The 19,870-nt window shown below is 33.0% G+C and overlaps 1 protein-coding gene across 2 annotated transcripts; it reads right to left on the bottom strand.

Annotated features, from left to right (window-relative positions):
* Positions 1–575: 575 nt before the first annotated feature.
* LOC115222583 (RWD domain-containing protein 4) lies at positions 576–18,517 on the bottom strand. Of its 2 annotated transcripts, none has more exons than XM_029792864.2 (8): positions 18,306–18,517; positions 17,389–17,524; positions 12,342–12,404; positions 12,026–12,106; positions 9,647–9,756; positions 7,672–7,717; positions 6,357–6,479; positions 576–853 (listed from the first exon to the last, which is right to left on the bottom strand). In XM_029792864.2, exons 3-8 carry the CDS (start codon positions 12,363–12,365, stop codon positions 656–658), a joined length of 582 nt encoding a protein of 193 aa, XP_029648724.1. In that variant the 5' UTR covers positions 12,366–12,404; positions 17,389–17,524; positions 18,306–18,517; the 3' UTR covers positions 576–655. The 2 variants fall into 2 exon arrangements, with proteins under 2 accessions (XP_029648724.1, XP_036367436.1); XM_036511543.1 differs by lacking the exon at positions 18,306–18,517 and adding an exon at positions 17,627–17,899.
* Between the last annotated feature and the right edge of the window lie 1,353 nt (positions 18,518–19,870).

The following is a 19,870-nucleotide window of genomic DNA, read 5'->3' as shown; positions in this document are numbered from 1 at the left end:
TTAAAATGGGTCCTTCCAAATAGACAGTTTAAATGTTCACATTTCTTTAAAGTACAAACCTAATAATTTCTGATAACTTCCTATAGATGTCCCTTTCCTTCAAATATGTAAGATGGGGCATTAATGTAATTGGATAAGAGGTATACTGAATGATAAAAATGTCATAATTGACCTAAAGGTATAATACAGTATGAAGGATCTGTAAATGCAGGGAATAAAATACATTCTGCTCACCACAACTGCCCCAGGCTGATAAAAAAAGACAACCCTGGTCTTGCTTCCCTCACATCTCTCCCGCTTCCTGCTTTGGTAGGACCCCTTAACCATTGACATCACAGCCCTTTCCTTCTGGTTAACCTCATCTCTACATATACCAAACCTGACTACAATCCCTGAGCCTCAAAAACGATATACAGAAAGATAACATGTTGGTAACAAGTCAAATCCCGCAAGGATAAGAAAATAAACATATAAAATAAATATTGTATGATTATAATGCCAAACTATATTGATCTCTTTACACTCTCCTGTTAACATTTTTAAAAGTATTTTCTGTAAAACACTGAAACAATGAATTTTTTAAAACAAATGTGTCAACTTTATTGCAGCTTTTTTTAAAATATACACATTTTCTTATAATGATAAGGCAAAGAAATTAATTTGTATGCAGCTTATTTCCAGTTTGACTAAGATGCTTGATAACATCAACCCAGTTGGAGCCACGAACAATTTCACCTTGATTTCCAACTCTATCAAATAATTTCTTCTTTTGATTTTTGGTTAGTTGTTCTTTTTTTTTCTTTACTTCACACTGTTTTTCTTGTTTAGAATTGTCCTCTTTTATGTTCTCAACCTTGAAGGAAAAAGAAAAAAAAACAACAAAAAGATGAAAAACTACTTACTGAGCCAGACTTTGAAAATTAAAATCTTTAGCAATTCTGTACACTTAACAATCAATGTTTAAAATTTGATAGTGGTATTGTTAGGTTATTGACATTTTATATCTTATATACGTATTTTAAGTTTCTGCTCATTGAATAACTTGGGTATTGCATTACTACTAGCAGAATAAAAGTTATTAGTAAAATCTGGGTATATTTAAGCATAGAAAGTTGATAACCATCCTCTAGCAATATTGAGATCGATCTATCACATAAATCATACTATTCCAGTTTTTTATTTATTTTTTTATTTTACTGTTACTTTTACTTTTCAAGTCTTCTTTTGACCTTCAAGTATAATCTCTGAAAGGTATTTCTCTTATTTTCCATAATGACACGAGCAGGAAATCATACAGTATGTCATTGACTTAGTGTTTTATCATTTCCTCACTGAGGTTCAGCAGCCTGCGATCTGATCTCAGCAATTTTAATTATTCTCCTACTATTAAACTGATTAGAAATAAAATTGTTGAAGTGAAACAGGTAAAGTAGCAGGCTTGAAAAAGATGAAAATAATTTTTCTTATAAAAAAATATTTTAGTTAATTTTTTTTCTTGTTTTCTAACCAATGAAGTGCATTTATAAAATGGCTTTATCAAGAGTGTTTTCTTCCGCAAATGCACAGACATCATATGTTAAGGACAGCTTGATTCATTAGCATTCCATCACTAGTAGACATACTTCAACATCTAGTTCACAGGATCCTCTCTCTCTGTTTTTTTACTAGAGCTGGTTGGTCTTGTACCTCCACCTCAAAGCATCCAAAATCCACTCATCACTTCACTTCTTAACACCCTTGGTGCATCCAACTGCCACTTTCTCTACACTAACCACAATATCCAACCATTTCTTCCCCAGAATCTTCTGGAACTTCTTCCCCACAGGTGTTAAATTTCAACAGTTTGAACAGAACATTAATATTGTCAAACTCATTGGTCTTGGAGGGCCTGCAATGGTCATGGGCACTGCTTTTCCTCTAGATTCAGCAAGAGAAAAAGAGCACTTTATGACAATTTTAAATGCAAGCAAACTCAGAAATTATTTTGTGTCTCAGTTCACAGAAAACATTTTCAGAAATGTTTCTATTATATGAATGAAACCATTTTTTTATTATAAAAATGCTAACACCAGTAAAATAATGCCATTAATGATAATTTATTTTAATTTTGGCAAAAGGTCAGAAATTTTGAGAGGAGGGCAAGTCAATTTCATCAACCCCAGTACTTGACTGATACTTTATTTTATTGACACCCAACTACTAACAATAATAGTGAGTATTATTAGCATTGTTCTATCACTAACTGGGTATATTTTCATTTGCCTGTTTTAGGTTTCTGACAATAAAAGATGTCATTACTCTTTCTAGTCTTCTTTAAATTGAAGCTGGGTCTTACAGAGCACAATTTTCTAATAAAACACGAAAGTATTATTACTACAAGTAAATAGCTAATTAGCAATTCCTTCTTTAAAACTAATTTTTGTAATGAACACTTGAAAAGTGATTATGATGCTAAAGTACTAATCAATGTCACCAATTTAAATTCTATTACAAGTGAGATAGTGTTCCACATCAGAACAGTTACAAAAATAAACAATTTATTTAAGTGTAGAATCAGTTTTCTTATTTTATTCAATTACTATTTTGCATATTTTGATTAAGAAATAAAAAAAACTTATTTTAAGCAAGAATACATTGAGAGTGAAATGGCACCTGCTATATCTCTCCTTATGGTCATTAGGACAGTAAATGGTAAATATATATATATGTATATATATACACACATACACATGTATGTATGTACGTACGTATGTATGTATGCATGCATGTGTCTATGTATGGATGTATGTATAGCTCAAATTTATAGAAAAATAACAGACGAAGGCAAGTGTATTAGTTTGACACTCGAGAAAAATGGAAAAGTCTTTTGTTTCGAGCCTATGTTCTTCAACAGAAAGGAATAAGAGGAAATAAATAGAGAGAGAATGAAAAAAAATGTGTAGAATTCAGCGGTCCAATATATATGTATGTCATCATCATCATTTAACATCTGTTTTCCATGCTGGCAAAAATTTGATGGTGTGATCGAAAACTGTTAGGCTGGGTAAGCTGCACCAGGTTCCACTCTGATTTGGTATGGTCTCTACAGCTGGATGCCCTTCCTAATGTCAACCACTCCTAGAGTGTAATGGGTGCTTTTTCCGTGCCACCAGCAGGGGCGCCAGTTACAAAACACCGGCATCGGACACGACTACGATCTCACTTCATTTGACAGGTCTTCTCAAAGTAAATGTTCAGCGAAGAATACAACGAATGTGCATTATTGAAAGTTAGTTCATACTGAGTTAAGAAAAAGGGTAAGAGAGTAAAAGAAGTTTTATTTACATTTTGTTGTTGCACATGTTCTCTTTTTCATTGTGCACTGGTCTCTTCACTTTCCATGGTGTTTATTGGGAATCAACAAATATTTTGTGTATATATATTTGGTTTTACGCGAAAGGATGTAATTTTTGATTGGTTATAATTTTGATGATGTCTTATTCTTTCTAGTGGATGTATTTGATCAAAAAATACATTTTGTTTTGTTATTAGTGTTTTGATTGGTTGGTTGGTTGGTTGGTTCCCTGTACATAGGAACAAGTTTTGATTGGTTGTAGGTTTTGTGATGTCACTTTATTTTGATAAAGAACCTATTTTTGCTTTGGTCAAGTTTAGTATTCTGCTTGGTTGACTTCCCTGTAGGGACTTCTTCTCTCTCTTGTTCATGTATTCTATAAAAACTCAATATGACTGAACTTTCAATAATGTACATTTGTTATATTCTTCGCCAAACCTTTACTTTGTTATTATCTATCATTGAATTTTATGTGAACATTTAATCATTTGATTGTTTAAACATGTTTGTCTGTTTCAATTGCATTAACATATACATACATTTATACATACAGGGTATGTAAAGTATTTGAAGACATACCTTTTTTGAGTCATTGTTGCATTTTTTGCTAACTCTGTATAATCTTTGTTTCAGAAAATAATAATGGTAGACACTCAGCTTACTCAAGAAATGAAGAAGCATGCTCTTATTGTGGTTATAAAGGCTGAGTAGAGTGATTTAGAAATATCTTGATTTTTAAAAGTTGCCAGATCTTTCATTTACAAAGTTTGTAAGGAGCTAGAGACAGAAGATGGAAACATATCACCAGTATCAAAGCATAAAAAGCATTCTAAATGCTCTGAAATCATCAGAACACCTGAATTTATCCAGTAAGTTCAACAGACCATTGATTACAATCCCAGAAGGTCAATTGCAAAAGATCTCCATATGTCAGAAGGAACAGTCAGAAATGTTGTCCATGAAGACATCAGATTTAGAAAACCACTACACCAGATCTAAAAGGCTCTTAAACAAACTGAAAAATCTAGCACAAGATTTGATTTGGTTTTTCTCAAATGAGAAAAACTTTGAACAAGATCAAAAAGTTAAGATATGACAGATGGTTATGTGCAGACCATTCTGAAGTTCCGAATGTTATGCATACAAAATTTCCTACAACTGTCATAGTTTTAGGAGTTGTTAGTAATGAAGGACATGTGATGCCTCCTTACTTCTTTCCACAAGACCTTAGAGTTAACTCTGCCACCTACATTGAGGTCCTGGAAATAATTGTTAAGCCCTGGGTAGACAGTGTATGCAATGGAAGACCATATGTGTTTCGGTAAGACTCTGCACTATCACACACAGCTCTAGGGATCTTTTCACTTTGACTAGCACATTTAAAAAATAGTTATTTGTAACTAAACACTTATAAGCTTCGTAGAATGTGTTACATAAAACATCTTTTTCTCTTGGCTTTCTTGAGAAAATTTTGTAGTTTGTAAGCTATTTGTTGTTAAATTTCTGGCATTTTGGCAATTTCAACCAATCAATGATGTCTATTGAGGTGAATACAATTACTGCTGTTGTTTGTCAACAACAACTTCCTGCGGTGTCTACTTAGTTTGTCACTGCTGTTTATGACAGAAGCGTGTGTATAAAATTATTCGTTTGGTTTTAGCTTTTTAGTTTATTTTGTTTGTTTTGAGATATGTGTGTATATAAAATTATTTTGTCAGTTTATTTTGTTTGTTTTGAGATACGCGTGTATATAAAATTATTTTGTTTGTTAATTGTTAAACTATTTTCGATTGCTTTGGTTTTAGCCTTTCATTTTTTTTTTCTTAATTGTTAAAGTATTTTCGATTGCTTTTAGGTTTACTTTGTTTTTTGAATTGTTAATTAATTTGTTTTTTGAAAATGGTTAGTCTAGGTGAGTTGTTTGATGCAATAAAAACGGAGGAAGATGTTGAAGCTTTCTTGTCAGAAAAGGGTATTATACCCAATACTAAAAATTGTAGAAAAGGGCACCTAATGAAAAAGAAATTGGTAGAGAAGAATGTTTGCTGGCGGTGTAGTCGCAAAGGTTGCTGTGAGAGAGTGTCTGTCCGAAAGGGGACATGGCTAGAAGGTACCACACTTCCTCTGCGGATTGTAGTCATTTTTTATTGTACTCTTGGGTCAAGGAACTGACTACAGTGCGTTATTGTGTAGAAGAACTGGGGATGAGCCACAGTGCAGCTGTGGATTATAACAATTATGTGCGAGAAGTATGCGCACATGACTTGCTCATGAACCCAGTTGTAATAGGTGGTCCTGGGAAGATTGTCGAGATAGACGAGACAGTCTTCTCTAGGAGAAAGTATAATTGAGGAAGGTTGCTACATCAGCAATGGGTATTTCTTCACAACCAATGTTGTGTTTACATTCCTGTAACTTAGTGGTTTGGCAAAAGACACTGATGGAACAAGTACTACTTACAAATAATAAATCCTGTGTCTATGTTACTCAAAAACTCTCCCCTTCCACTCCTTTCTTTTCCCATAGGGCTAGCCAAGTATCTCCCCTATAGTAAAACATCGCTGCCTGTCTATTATATTTTCACCTGACACAAAGCCACTTCTCTCAGTACTACTCACTCTCTGGCTGGGCAGCTAACTGGTCTGATGTCACATAAAAAGTACCCAGTACAGTTTCTAAAGTAACTGGCGTTAGGATGGGAATCCAGCCATAGAAACCATGCCAAAGCAGACAATGGAGCCTGGTGCAGCTCTCTGGCTTGCCAGCTTCTGTCAATTCATACAACCCATACCAGCATGGAAGATGGATTTAAATGATGATGATGATTATGATTATGTTGTAAAGAGATGGTAGATACATAAACACAAATGGCCGTTTATAATTAACTTTACAGATGTATTTAATTTCACTTTAATATGGTTAAAACAAAACCAAACTGTTAAGACAAAAGTTAACGCCATAATTGACTGATCTTTATTACAGAATGAAAAATTACTAAAAATAAAAACAATAGTACATTTACCTCAGGTTCAGCAGTAACAGGCACAAGAACAGTAGTTGGTTGATAAACCATCAACATGCCAATATTCTCCTTAACCCATTCAAAAAGTGTATAAGTCATTGCACACCCTAACATTTCATCTGACTGAAGAAAAAAGTTATTAAATGTTATTTAACACATTTTGGTTTAAAGACTATCAACAATTTAAAAGTGGAATTTTTGAAATTATATACTTATTCAAAATAGCATATATGTGATGAGTATTAAAAATGCATTTACTTGTAATCCATTTCAAGTTATATTTAGCAATCAGATAAAAATTAGGTAACCACTTACATTTGCTGAATTTTAACTAAGTTTACTAAACTATTTTCTTTACACATAAATCAAGATTAAAAAAAAACAACTTAAAATAACTAAATATGATTAATTATTTAGAAATTTGTTAATTTTACAGGCAAGTTTTTAAATGCGTAACTTGAAATAAAATGTTCAATTTTATTTATTCATTCCAATTATGAATGTTTAATAATTGAATGCTGCGAGTTAAAATCACCATTTCTTTTTCAGTATTTGGCTATTTATCATTTTTTTGTTTTAAATAGTTTTGATTTACTGTCAGATGACTTTTGACCAACCCTGTAAATAGAAGCAGGGGCACATTCTTAAATGCAACATTGATGTGAAAATGTCCAGCCACATCAAATCCCAACTATAAGTAAAACTTTTTCTAAAATATAATTTGTTTTGCATCTTACAAGCAGAGCAGTTAATAATACAAAAAATTAAACCCTCATTCACTTAATATTTTCTGATTTATCACTGAGAAGTCCATTATAGTCCACATTAAATACTTAACTCAGAAACAGTCATCCTTAAAAATATTTGACTTTTTTAGAGAATTAGATAGTAACTTGATAGTATGTAAATAATGCAATGGATGCAAGAAATGGAAGCTAGATTGCTAGGATAGTTTGCAATAATTAATTTGTTGTATATAATAATATAAAAAGAGCTGGAGAGTTCCCTAGTGATGGCACCCTGGACAAATGAAAGAAAGCAAAAGAGAATCAAATGAATGTTGTTCTTGTTGGCTCGTTTCTACATTTTAAAGCCAAAACAGTAAATTTTATAATTTCTCTCTTTTCTATTGCTAATCATGTGACTCATCAAGACAATGTGTGTTGTAAGATTCATCAGATATTCAACCCCATAAGCTCACAACTTTTATTCTCCCATTGGATTTGTAAATCCGTATCAGAAAATATGTGAGATGAAAAGTATAGTTTGCTGTCAACTTATAAATATGAAATAACAAAAAAATTGCAGAACTTACTTTCTCCTTAATTTGTTGAAATAGGAAATCTTTGCACTGTTTCTCTCTGAAGTAGAAAGTAATGTGAGAAAAGACACAACCAACTTATATAGTCTATTGAATAATGATAATGCATGGAAAAGTTATCTATTCCATATACAAATTAGAAGTAATTAACAAGAATTTTAACACGGGTATACAACAGTATTTGAAAAGAATTTTGGCCAGAGGAAAGCAATTATATCAATTAAATTTCATAACTTTTGCAAATGTTTTCTAGGATATGAATACATGCTCTTTCACAATTAGATTTATATGAATTATTATTTTCTTAAGGAAGACTTACATCCATAAATTGTAGTAGATGAAATGATTTGTAGAAATACATTTTAGATGGTGTTATAAAAAAAAATGTAGTGTTTAATTAGAGAGTGTTTTTAGCTCTGGGTGGAATGCAAAAATCTTCTTGTGTTATTTTACATAAAGCTGCAGTTTGAAACATAACTTTTGATGTATTTCAAAACAATTTTCTACATAATTTAAACAGATTTCTAGGATTTATTTTCTTGGAAGATCATTCAATAATATCAATAATTTCATTTACAAAGTATTTTAAATAGAAAATGCTTCTGTAGCTAAGAAGCAAACATTGAACAAGCTTTAAAATGAGGTGTGTATTTTAATAAAGAACATTAACCCTAATGGTTATTCTTTAATCAAATTTAATACTTTTCTTGAAATTTATTTTGCATGAGGAACAAAAAAAATTAGTTAACAAAAAGAATAATCTATTCAATGCAGCGAAAGATCAGATTAAAGTTTTTTAACCTCTAATGATCTGCATAATCATATTCTTTTATTCTTTTACTGCTTTCAGCCAGAGGCTGGGGCCATACTGAAGCACCACCTTTAAAAATTAAATATTGGTTTCAAATTCTGGCACAAGATGGTAATTTTAGGGGAGGAGGGGTATATTGATTACATTGACGTCAGTGATCAACTGGTACTTATTTTACCAACCTTGAAAGAATGAAAGACAAAGTTAATCTTGGCAGAATTTGAATTCAGAATGTAAAGATGGAAGAAGTGCCGCTAAGCATTTTGCCCAGTGTGCTAATGACTCTGCCAGCTCGTGTAGATTTTATAATTATACATAATAATGATGTACATTAAATTAAGTTTTATACTTAATGGTAACAATTGGTAATTGTTTGACATATCTTTTTGTTTTGTCTAAATGGCAACAGTTTCATGTAGATAATTTTAGCATTGAAATATATACATACACTACATGAAGAAATCCATGTTCACATATAGCTGATCTTTAGCTGCACAGAACATCAAACAGTAAGTTTGTATTCTGAATATAGGGTACACAGAACTAATTACTTACACATTTAATTTGCAAATGCTAAGTAACTCGAAAAGATTGATTTACATATTGTATGCTGAACTGTCAAAAGTCTAATGAAAATTAATATAATATTTTAAATATTCTGCAGAACACACCCATACAAATACCTAATATTTAAAATCTATGAAGAAATCTTTGTTATTTAGCAAATGACTCTTATTCTATGATAAACAAATAGTTATTTACTTTTTTATTTAAGCTCAAGATCAATTGTTAAAGAGGAATATAGTTGATTCAATTGACTGCAGATGGAATAAAAGTAAAGTCAACTCTAGAAGGATTTGAACTCAGAAAGTAGAAGAATGTAATTAGGTACTATCATTTGGAATAATTCTCAACTGCTTCTGCCATTTTGTTATTTAAACATCTTTAGCAAATATTATGAGGATATATAACAACTATTTTACACAAATGGTAGGCAATTTTCAGAAAAGTACTTCATCTTAGAATATGAAAAAATATACAAAAACGAAAATTTCATTTGTATATTGATACACAAAAGTAGTGATCTAAGATTACATGTATATGAAATTAAATGTTTTCTTTGGTCACAAGAGTATACAAAAATTCTTAGTTACTTACAAATGATTATTATAAAAAGCATCCAAATTAATACAGGGAACTTCATCAGGATATTTTTCTCCCCAACTGATTTCAATCAATAGGGAATGAGATGTTCCATCTTCACCACACTAAAGTAAGAAAAAAAAAGAGAGCTAAAGAGATACTGTTTGAAATAAATTGGCTGTGAGATTAAGTTGCTTGACTTAATTTTGATTACAAAATTATATCTTTACAAAGAGAAACTACCATATCGAAGGAGATTGTTACTTGCTTAAATTCAGCTCTAGACAAAAGTTTACAAAATTATCTAAACTATAGCATAATAATTACTAATTATAATATTTAAATATATTTATATATAATGTTTTTTTAAGCATAAAGCAAGCACTATCTGATCAAATATGACAAACGCTTAACACTCAGTCTATTAAAGGTGTGGGTATCTTTTCTGGGAAGTGGGCTACATGAGACATACCTCATCATCAAGTAGGCTACACTACTAAAAAATATCAAGGCCATTTAGAAAGTCCAGCAGGCTGCAGGTTGTCCATGACCAGTTTATTACTTAGAAATTTTTGTTGTCATTGTCATCACCATATGTCACTCTTTCCATGCTGGCATGGGTAGCTTGAATTACAATTCACTTTGTAAGAGATTATTTTTTCTTCTCATTTTCAGCAGTTTATTTTTACTCCTAGTCTTTTTAATTTCCTCTTGCTCATTCTTATGAGCATTTTTTGCTTTTGATATTCTATTCCTTTATCCCAGTACTTTCAATGATACAGCTATTGGTTTAAAGCAATTGTGATATGCAGCTGAAATAGTTTGTTGAAATATTTATGTATACAGAATGATATTGGATAATTATGGACACTAGTTTAGTTATGCTGACAAAGAAGAGAGCGAGGCCAGTTGATTACATTGATCCCTGGATATTTATAGACTTGAAGGAGGTTTGTCAAGTAAAAGCAGTGTGGAATTAGTTCAATGCAAAACGAGCAGCATAGGCCAAGGCTTTCTTTGCTCACAGAAATATATATGCTGCGCAGTGGAGAGAAAGCAGATTCTGCAAAGTTGGTAGAAATACTTTTAACAAAGGACCTAAAGGCTTGGTTGTAATTTGGAAGGTATGATAGCCTGAAAGCTGTACAATGCACAAAGTCATCTATTATGGATCAGATACTAGTTTGTGGATGTACTGTCGAATATAGACCACCCAAATTTTTTTGGAGGGGTGGGGTGGGGGCAAATTTCAAGCGTTGCTTTTTGATTTAGCAGTTTCAGCACAAGTGTGTATGAACTACTTAGGGTAGTTGGGTCATTGGGATTTTGTTGTATGCAGGATGTGAAGGGATATCCCTAAAAGGATTGTTTCAGTCACTTGTGTAGAAGAATATCTTCCAGCCCTTGTGTATATTTACTGTTGAGATGAATTAACAAGCTAACTGACTGGAGAAATCTCAAGAGTGTTACATAAGTAATGAGAAAACATAATAAGGACAATAATTAGACTATTAAAATATCTGAAATGAGTTGAAGCCATTGTTATTAAGATTATAATTTTCTAATTTGTTTTAATGCTATAGTTAACATATGTAGCTGGATATGTATATGACCCTGGAGAGCTTGAAAATAGGGGTTCATAGTTTGAGCTATGAATCCCTATTATAGACATTGTAAGATGAAGTTAATAGTCAGCAATATCATAAACTTAACAACTAGAATATTGCCAAATAAGAAACTATTTTGTATACTAGGCAACTACAAGTAGATGTTTAACCATAATAGAATAGAGCTGATGTAAAGGTGTTCCAGCTGATATGTGTCCATTTTCCTTGTATATCTAGAACTGTCCAATTCATCTTCATTTTTTGAAGGCATCTCAAAGAGATTTGGTTGCTATTACTTGCAAATTGAGCAACCATTTTGCTTTTACAACTTGGTATTTTCAATGAAGATAGAAAATGTGAATGTGAGAAATATGAATGCAACATGGGATTTGCACCATTCATACATTTACCAAGTACATTAGAGATGCGAAGTTAATTAAGATTGGGCATAAACTTCAAACTCCATGTTTGCCACTTCTTAATTGGGTAACAAAAGTTGCGCATAATAGTCGCAAATCAAAACCTGCCGTTATTACAAAGAGTTGTAAATTAAGAATGTAAATAGTCTAACAAGAGGCACAAATTTAACTATGCATGTGTAAAAATGACTGCCAGGAAGAATTGACATATAAAGTAAATGCCTTTTTAATTTCCTGGCTATTCTTGCAAGTACACAACTAGAAATACTGTCTTTAAATTCATTGTCCTGGTATAAGCACTGAAACTTGTGTTTACCTATTCAAAATTTCCCTGCAAAGTTAAACATGTTGCCAATAGATATAATTACCTTATACTGAAAGGTTGTATCACTAATTTTTTTAAAACAGTCATCTCCAACATAAATGGATTCCAAGACTTCGAGCTCCTCCTAGAAAGCAATAAATAAAAAATATTTACAAGAATGTTAATACAAAATAAAGATTGTCATTAAAAATTATTAAATGTTATTTAACACATTTTGGTTTAAAGACTATCAACAATTTAAAAGTGGAATTTTTTGAAATTATATACTTATTCAAAATAGCATATATGTGATGAGTATTAAAAATGCATTTACTTGTAATCCATTTCAAGTTATATTTAGCAATCAAATTTCTATTTACCTGTTGTAGCTCTAGATAATTCATATTTAATCATTATTAGAAAGTATCCACTCATGGAAGAAACTGAAATGAAAAAACATAAATGGAAGTATATGTTATATGCTAAATGACAAACTGAAGAAAACAAAAATTATTATTATTAAAGAAATAAGATTTCAAATCAGAATTCTCTTCCTACAAAAGGGGAGATGATGTCCAGCAAGATGAAATACTTTTTAAAGAGATTCCCACATCATAGCTTGCTTACTTTCCAGATTTGTTAGTCACACATGTAGAATAGTATATAGCATTCTATATTAAATTGGGGGCACTTAGAAGAAAATCATATATTTTTAAATGTATGCCATCTTTTATACTGTTTTGCTGTGGAGTCTCAACATAGCTGTAAAAGGCAGACAAATCTCCCTCAAATCACACAACCACCTTAAAAAGGGAAGCTGATATTGTCATAGATATACAAAAAGATATGCCATTCAGCAAGAGTCTAACTTTTGGGACAAATATTATCAACAGCTTTTATGATAAATACTTAGGAACAGTTTGGAGTTTGAAAGTAGCAATTTTTTAATGTAAAGGAATTTAAGTTCACTAGACATTATTAGTAAATAACTTCTACTGGTCAACAAGTAACATTGGGAAAAAATATATTAAATTGAATTCTATAGAATAGTAAAACATAAAATGTGATCATAAAAAAGGCTGTTGATGTAATTCTAATAGATACATAAGTATATTCTTTTATTTGTTTTATGTCCATTTCCCTTACGAAGCATGGATTGGATGAGACAGTTTCACAACTTGAGGCCCTTCTTGTTGCAAGCAAGGGTTTTTATTCTACATCATTGAAAGTGCATAGCTATCAAATAATTTGTTGAAGAAGAATTATTAAATTTCAACTGTTGTAGCTCACTTGTGTGCAGAATGTAAACATACACACAGACAGATGTGTATGCACAAACATGAACATACCAGGCTTTGCATAATTTCACTCATGAAGAATTGGTCAGCCTGGACTATAAAAGAAAAATCTATTCCAGGGGCCATGCAGTGGAAATGAACCAAAAACCCTATGGATGAGAAGTGAACTTCTTAACCAAACTGCCATGCCTTTGATATCTATAATGTTTGATCATCTTTTACAAACTAGATAAAAATTTTGGACTTTATGTATTACACAGACACACCTGAGAGAAGTCATTATCAAATTAATAAAGCCCACAAAAATAATACTGATACATGAAAATTTTAAGGTATAAAAATATAGATAGAATAAAGTAACCTTATCTCAGAAGTCAGAACATGGCATCAAGGTCTAACCCCTTATTTTGTATCTCCGCCACTCACCTCTCTCATTATCTTTTAAAGTCTTTTGTCTAAATCTGTCATCCAGTCTCTTAAAGATTATAAATTAAGCATAATTGCTTTGTCTTTTAGAAATTGTACTGAATATTATTATACCCTTTCCTCTAACTTTTCAACTGCTATAAATACTCTCCTCATCCCTTCCTGTCACCGTAATGTTTTTCCTATATTGACAACTAACCGGAGCAAGTTAATTCATTCTTTTAACTATTACTAGTCAGGGAATCACAAAGTGGTATAAACTGGTGATTTTTGGAATGTTTTAAATGTGTAAATTGTGTATATTCACCTGATGAAAACGTTTTTTTTTCACATGACATAATATCCCTGATCATCAATTAAAAAATTTGTTGGAAACAGCTGTAGTGAATGAACCATTATCCATCTATTATTATCATTATATATTAGTCACTTCATTTGGAACCCCTACTTCTACCTGGAATTCTTCGCTATACTCATTGCCTACTGCATTCTTTTTGTTTTGTTTGTTTGGGCACATGTGTGTATGTATGTACTCTGCAGCTATGTGTATGCATGTGTGCACATTTGTATGTATGCATTCTGCATATCCATGTGCTTGTGTGTTCATGCTTATGTTCGTGTTTTTGTATACGTGTGTGTGTGTATCTGTGCGCACCCCTGTCTCCTTGTGTGTGCCTGTGTATGGGTTTGTGTGACTATATAAACTGTGGGTATTGGGGTATGACACCTATGTATATTTCCTATTTAGTACTGGGGATGTTTCATTAATGAGGTTGTACTCCTGTATTTATCTGAGTGTTGGGTCCTTGGATAAAATGTGGGTACCAAGTTGACCCAGTGTGCCTCCATGTTGGTAGAGTATGGAAGATTGTTTTTTTGTTGTCATATTGTCTCAAATGTTCATTTAGTCTCTCTGCAATGCTTCTAGATGTTTCACCTATATATATTACGTTCTTGTCTTTACAAGCACCCGCTATGCACCTTATGTTGTACACTACATTTCTAGTTCTACAGTTAATACTAGAGTTCATCTTACATACCAAGCAGTTATCATTGGTGCATGTCCTACATAGTTCTGATCTGATGGAGCTCTCTGGCTTTTCGACGATCTTAATGTTGAGTTTAGCTTCTTTCAGAGCTCTCCTAAATCTATGGGCTAGTTCTCCATGGGTTGTGGCCTCTACAAACATCACTCCTTGATATTTGTCAGTCTTGTACCACGTGTTCACTCTGCTTTGTCACAACCTCTTTGTATCCTATTCCAGTCTTTACTTCTATATCTATATCTAGGGCAGGTACTATTGGTTTTCATTACTTATAATGCTATCTAACTTCTTTCTAGACCCTGTATACCCGAACCCTATCTTTCTGAGCATATCCAGAGAATTGCATTCAGTGCATGAATTTCTGTACATTTCTTTGTTTCATAGGGTTTGCATAGTGGGGACACATTGTTCATTATCCTAAATAGGTCTGCTATCTGTATGTTGATTTTCATGTGTAACAAAGCTGAGTTCTTGTAACCAACATATTTAGAATCCAAACTACATAGTAGTGAGACATGTGCTGTGATATGCAATGGCTTGAAAGAAATGAAGCCAGAATGCTTCGCTGGATGGATAATGTCAGTGTGCATATATAACAGAGTATAAGTGATTTAAGAAAAAACTGGGTATATAAGGTATCAAATGTAGTGTGCTGGTATGGTCATGTAATGCATATGAATAAGGACAATTGCATCAAAAGCTACTGATCTCTAATTGCAGAGGAAACATGTGGAAGGGGTAGACCCAGGAAGATGTGGGACAAAGTGGTGGGGAAACTTTTTTCCTCGAGTGTCTAATTAATATTTGCTGTGGACATCCACTAGGTTTTTGGTTTTTGTGTTTGAATCTGTCATTCATTATTGATTTGCCTACACACACATACACATACACGTGTATATGTGTGCAGACATGTGTGGGAGCATGCATGTAGGAATGTCTGTGAGGAGTGTGCTGCACATAGATGCATGTATGTGTGTTTGCTTATGTGTGCATGTTTCATATATGAAAGCGGAATTAGGGGTTTGGAGAGATGCACAAGGTCAAGGGGGTCAGACAACATAAGCACTAGTGGTTGGAACCAAAGTAATTTGGAAAAATAAAAAAATAGAGTTGGATTTCCGAGTAAATGTTACATAGTCACTTATTAAATGTTGTTATTACAGATTTCTTTTTTGAATTGCTGAAGATCCTAATTTTTTGAAGTTATTACACTAGTCTCATAAAAACAAAAACTTATATGTATATATATATATATATATATATATATATATATATATATATGTGTGTGTGTGTGTGGTGTTATCTTTCAGTTTCCGTCGTGAAATTGTGAAGAAATTTTATTTGAATGAATCAACCCTAGTACTTATTTTTTTAAAGCCTAGTACTTGTCTATCAATCTCTTTAGCTAAAGCACTAAGTTACGGGGATGTAAACATACCAACAGCTGTTGTCAAGCGGTGGTGGGGGTCAAACACAGATAAAAAGACACACACCCACGATATTTTTTCTCTCTCCATTTTTCCCCCCTTTCAATCCTTTCTGTCGAAGATCATAGGCTTGAAACGTCAAAGACTTTTCCATTTTCCCCGAGCGATAAACTAATACACCTGTTTGTTCCTTCACGTGTCTTCGTTTTGTTTTTTTCCTGCAAATTTGAACTATATATATATATATATACACACACAACAGGTTTCTTTCAGTTTCCGTCTAACAAATCCATTCACAAGGATTCGGTCGACCCGAGGCTTTCGTAGAAGACACTTGCCTACAGTGTCACGCAGCGGAACTGAATCCGGGACCATGTGGTTGAGAAGCAAGCTTCTTACCACACAGCCATATTTGAAAGTAAATTACAAATAGAAAACTCATTTCAAAATATGTGTATAATTTCGTGATTTAATAACTTCAAAAAAAACAAAAAAAAGTGCAGCAATTAAAATTAGAAATTTAAACACTGTAACTTTTAAACATTTGCATATTCGTTTCGCTCAAGATATAAAAGTGTAGCCGGCATTAAACATACACACACACACCAAAAAAAAAAGTCAAGATGCAATAAATGCTGTGTATTCGAAGGCTTATTGCATATAAAAAAAAACAATGACTAACGGGATAAAAACTTGGTTTGGATAAAGTTTGTGTTGCACAACTTTGGTAGTGGGTAAACACTTGATGTCAAAACAAGTTTATATTTGTATTTCGCCACATAAATCTCCATACTGAACCTCACTACATATTTACGAGCATTTTCAAAATCAGGTATTTCAGTATTCAAGCTTCTTCCAAAATTAACCGAAGATGTCGAAACACTAAACAGACAATCTTTCGCGAAAGAAAAAAAAAACCCTGCAAAGTAGAATATAATTCGTATTCTACAGAGTTTAACAAAAGGTAATATTTAGAGACTGCTGGGTATATAATACGCGTGCAAAAGAAGGCAATTCAACACAATTCTCTTAATGACACGGGATAAAAATAATCGTAATTACGAAAATATTTCCGATATATAACTTTTAAAATTGTAACGATTAGATTTATTTTTAATATCAAACCTGAAACAAAAGCATTTCGGAAATACTTTAGATTGTTGTATATTCTTCGTGTAAATGTGATTTTGTTTAAAAAAAAAAATAGTAATTAGTTACACTAACACCTACCTGTATAAAGTTATAGATGGGCGCCATCTTCGTTACAGAGACATTAGGTGGAACCGGAAAGAGTAGCGGTTTGAATTGCCCTCACTTTTGGCTCTCGGCAAGAGATTTGGGATAATTTCTGTCGTAAAATTTACTGCTGGAAATAATATAAATAATATCGTTTGTACGTCATGATAGTTCTACCATATTCATTTTTAAAGCTGACTTTATGAACGGTATGCGGAAATAAGTTCATTACCCTTTAGATCGTATTATAATAATAATAATAATAATAATTAAAAAAATGCATTTGTCGGTTGCGTTGAATTGATACTATTCGGCATTTTTGTTTCTTTCTTTTCCCCTTTCCTTTTTCCAGCATTGGATTGCGATCTGCGGAAAAACCCACCTCGAAGGGTTTTTAGTCGAACAAATCGACCCCAGTATTTATTTATTTACAGTCTGATACTTTTTATACTGGTTTCTTCTGTTGAAGTGTTCTGTTACGGGAACGTAAACAAGCCAACACCAGCTGTCAAGTGGTGTGTGGACGCGCGCGCGCACACACAGACATACATGCATTTTACATGAGACGGACTTTTTTTTCCAGTTGCCGCCGTCTTCCACCAAATCCTCTTGCGAGATAGTGGTCGCCCGGAGATATAGTTGGAGACACTGGCTCAAGATGTCACGCAATGGGACTGAACCCGAAACCATGTAATTGGAAGCAAACTTCTTACCGCATTCCCAGGCCTTTCTTATTTTACCTTACATGTTAAATATTTTTGTTTACATATTTCACTAATAAATCATCTGACATTCATTTCCGTTTCATAACAATCGTCTTTCATAAACAATCAATCGAACTTTGCGCAATAAATCATTCGGATTATTATCATTATACAGATAAATTAGATCACGACCACGTTCATACTTACTGTATTTGCCGGCATATAAGACACACGCATAAGACGTACCCCTATTTTAAGTATATTTTGTGGTAAACATGAGAGAAATGTATGAAAGCTGATAGGCTGCGTGATGTCGCCGAAAATCATCATCGTTGGTAATTTGTTTAAATGTCCGGGTTACAAATGTGGAAGATTGTTGGTGTGGCTGCACTTTCTAACGAATAGTCTCTGATGTGGAGAAAAGTTTACTGGTGGTGAAATATTGGTTTGTTATTTATCTGTATGTTGACACATCGTAAAACCAAATCCAACATTAACACGTGGCAGTTATGGTACTTGTACCGAAAGATCGCCCAATATTTATATTTTTATAGTTGTTTGCCAGTAGTGTATAGTGGTGTGCTAGAAATAAATGTACTTCATAATTACATTAATAACAGAAAAGGTGGGAATAATGCTCTGTCCACCTAATCGAAGATTCCTTTAACCCAGAGCTGAGCTGCTATCAAGGAAATTTGTCTTTTCATAGGGCTTGTTGTTTGTGCATTCAAAGTGTGTCTCTGGTTTGTTTACGACTAAGAATTAGCTGGCTACTTATTTGTGTGATGAGAGATGAGGACCTTACGTTTATACTGTACATACTGGGAGAAGTGCATCGATGACAAAGTAATTCTCTTAAAAACAGGGACCAAGAATCCTGTATTTGTCTATCTTCTTGAGAACTGTCATGAAACTCTGATTCTGGCACGAATTTGCCTTTATAACCCCTGTTATGAGGGAACATGAAAGAGCATTCCATAATATGGGGTGATATTCCAATAAGCTGATTGATTAGTATTCAAAGCACATCACCTCAGCTAAGAATGATGTGAACCTAGTTACTAAGGCTATTGGTTTCGATTCTAGGCCTTGCAACATTGAATATAAATTCAGTGTTGTGACAGTATACTGGACCAAAGTAGGAAACCATAAATTTATCTAATGATTTGTAGGTATATGGTATTTCGTTATGCAGTCATATTACTTTTACTTGTTTCAGTCATTTGACTGCGGCCATGCTGGAGCACCGCCTTTAGTCGAGCAAATCGACCCCGGGACTTATTCTTTGTAAGCCCAGTACTTATTCTATCGGTCTCTTTTGCCGAACCGCTAAGTGACGGGGACGTAAACACACCAGCATCGGTTGTCAAGTAATGCTAGGGGGACAAACACACACATATATATATATACATATATACGACAGGCTTCTTTCAGTTTCCGTCTACCAAATCCACTCACAAGGCATTGGTCGGCCCGGGGCTATAGTAGAAGACACTTGCCCAAGATGCCACACAGTGGGATTGAACCCGGAACCATGTGGTTGGTTAGCAAGCTACTTGCCACACAGCCACTCCTGCGCCTATTATACTATAAAGTATATTAATTGTTTCTTATAAGTCAATACCATGTTTACCATATTAGCAGTGCTTTTTGATATTATTTTAAGGTTATTTCTACAGATATTCTATAGAAATTATAACCAGCATTGATTTTTTTGTTACGTTTTGTATCGAGACATCAGATGTGGTAACAGTGAAATCAAAGACAAAAAT

Source organism: Octopus sinensis, linkage group LG20 (assembly GCF_006345805.1).
Source record: "Octopus sinensis linkage group LG20, ASM634580v1, whole genome shotgun sequence".
Classification (NCBI taxonomy): domain Eukaryota; kingdom Metazoa; phylum Mollusca; class Cephalopoda; order Octopoda; family Octopodidae; genus Octopus; species Octopus sinensis.
Note: the sequence above shows the minus strand (reverse complement) of the source record. Positions and strands in the feature narration are given on the sequence as shown.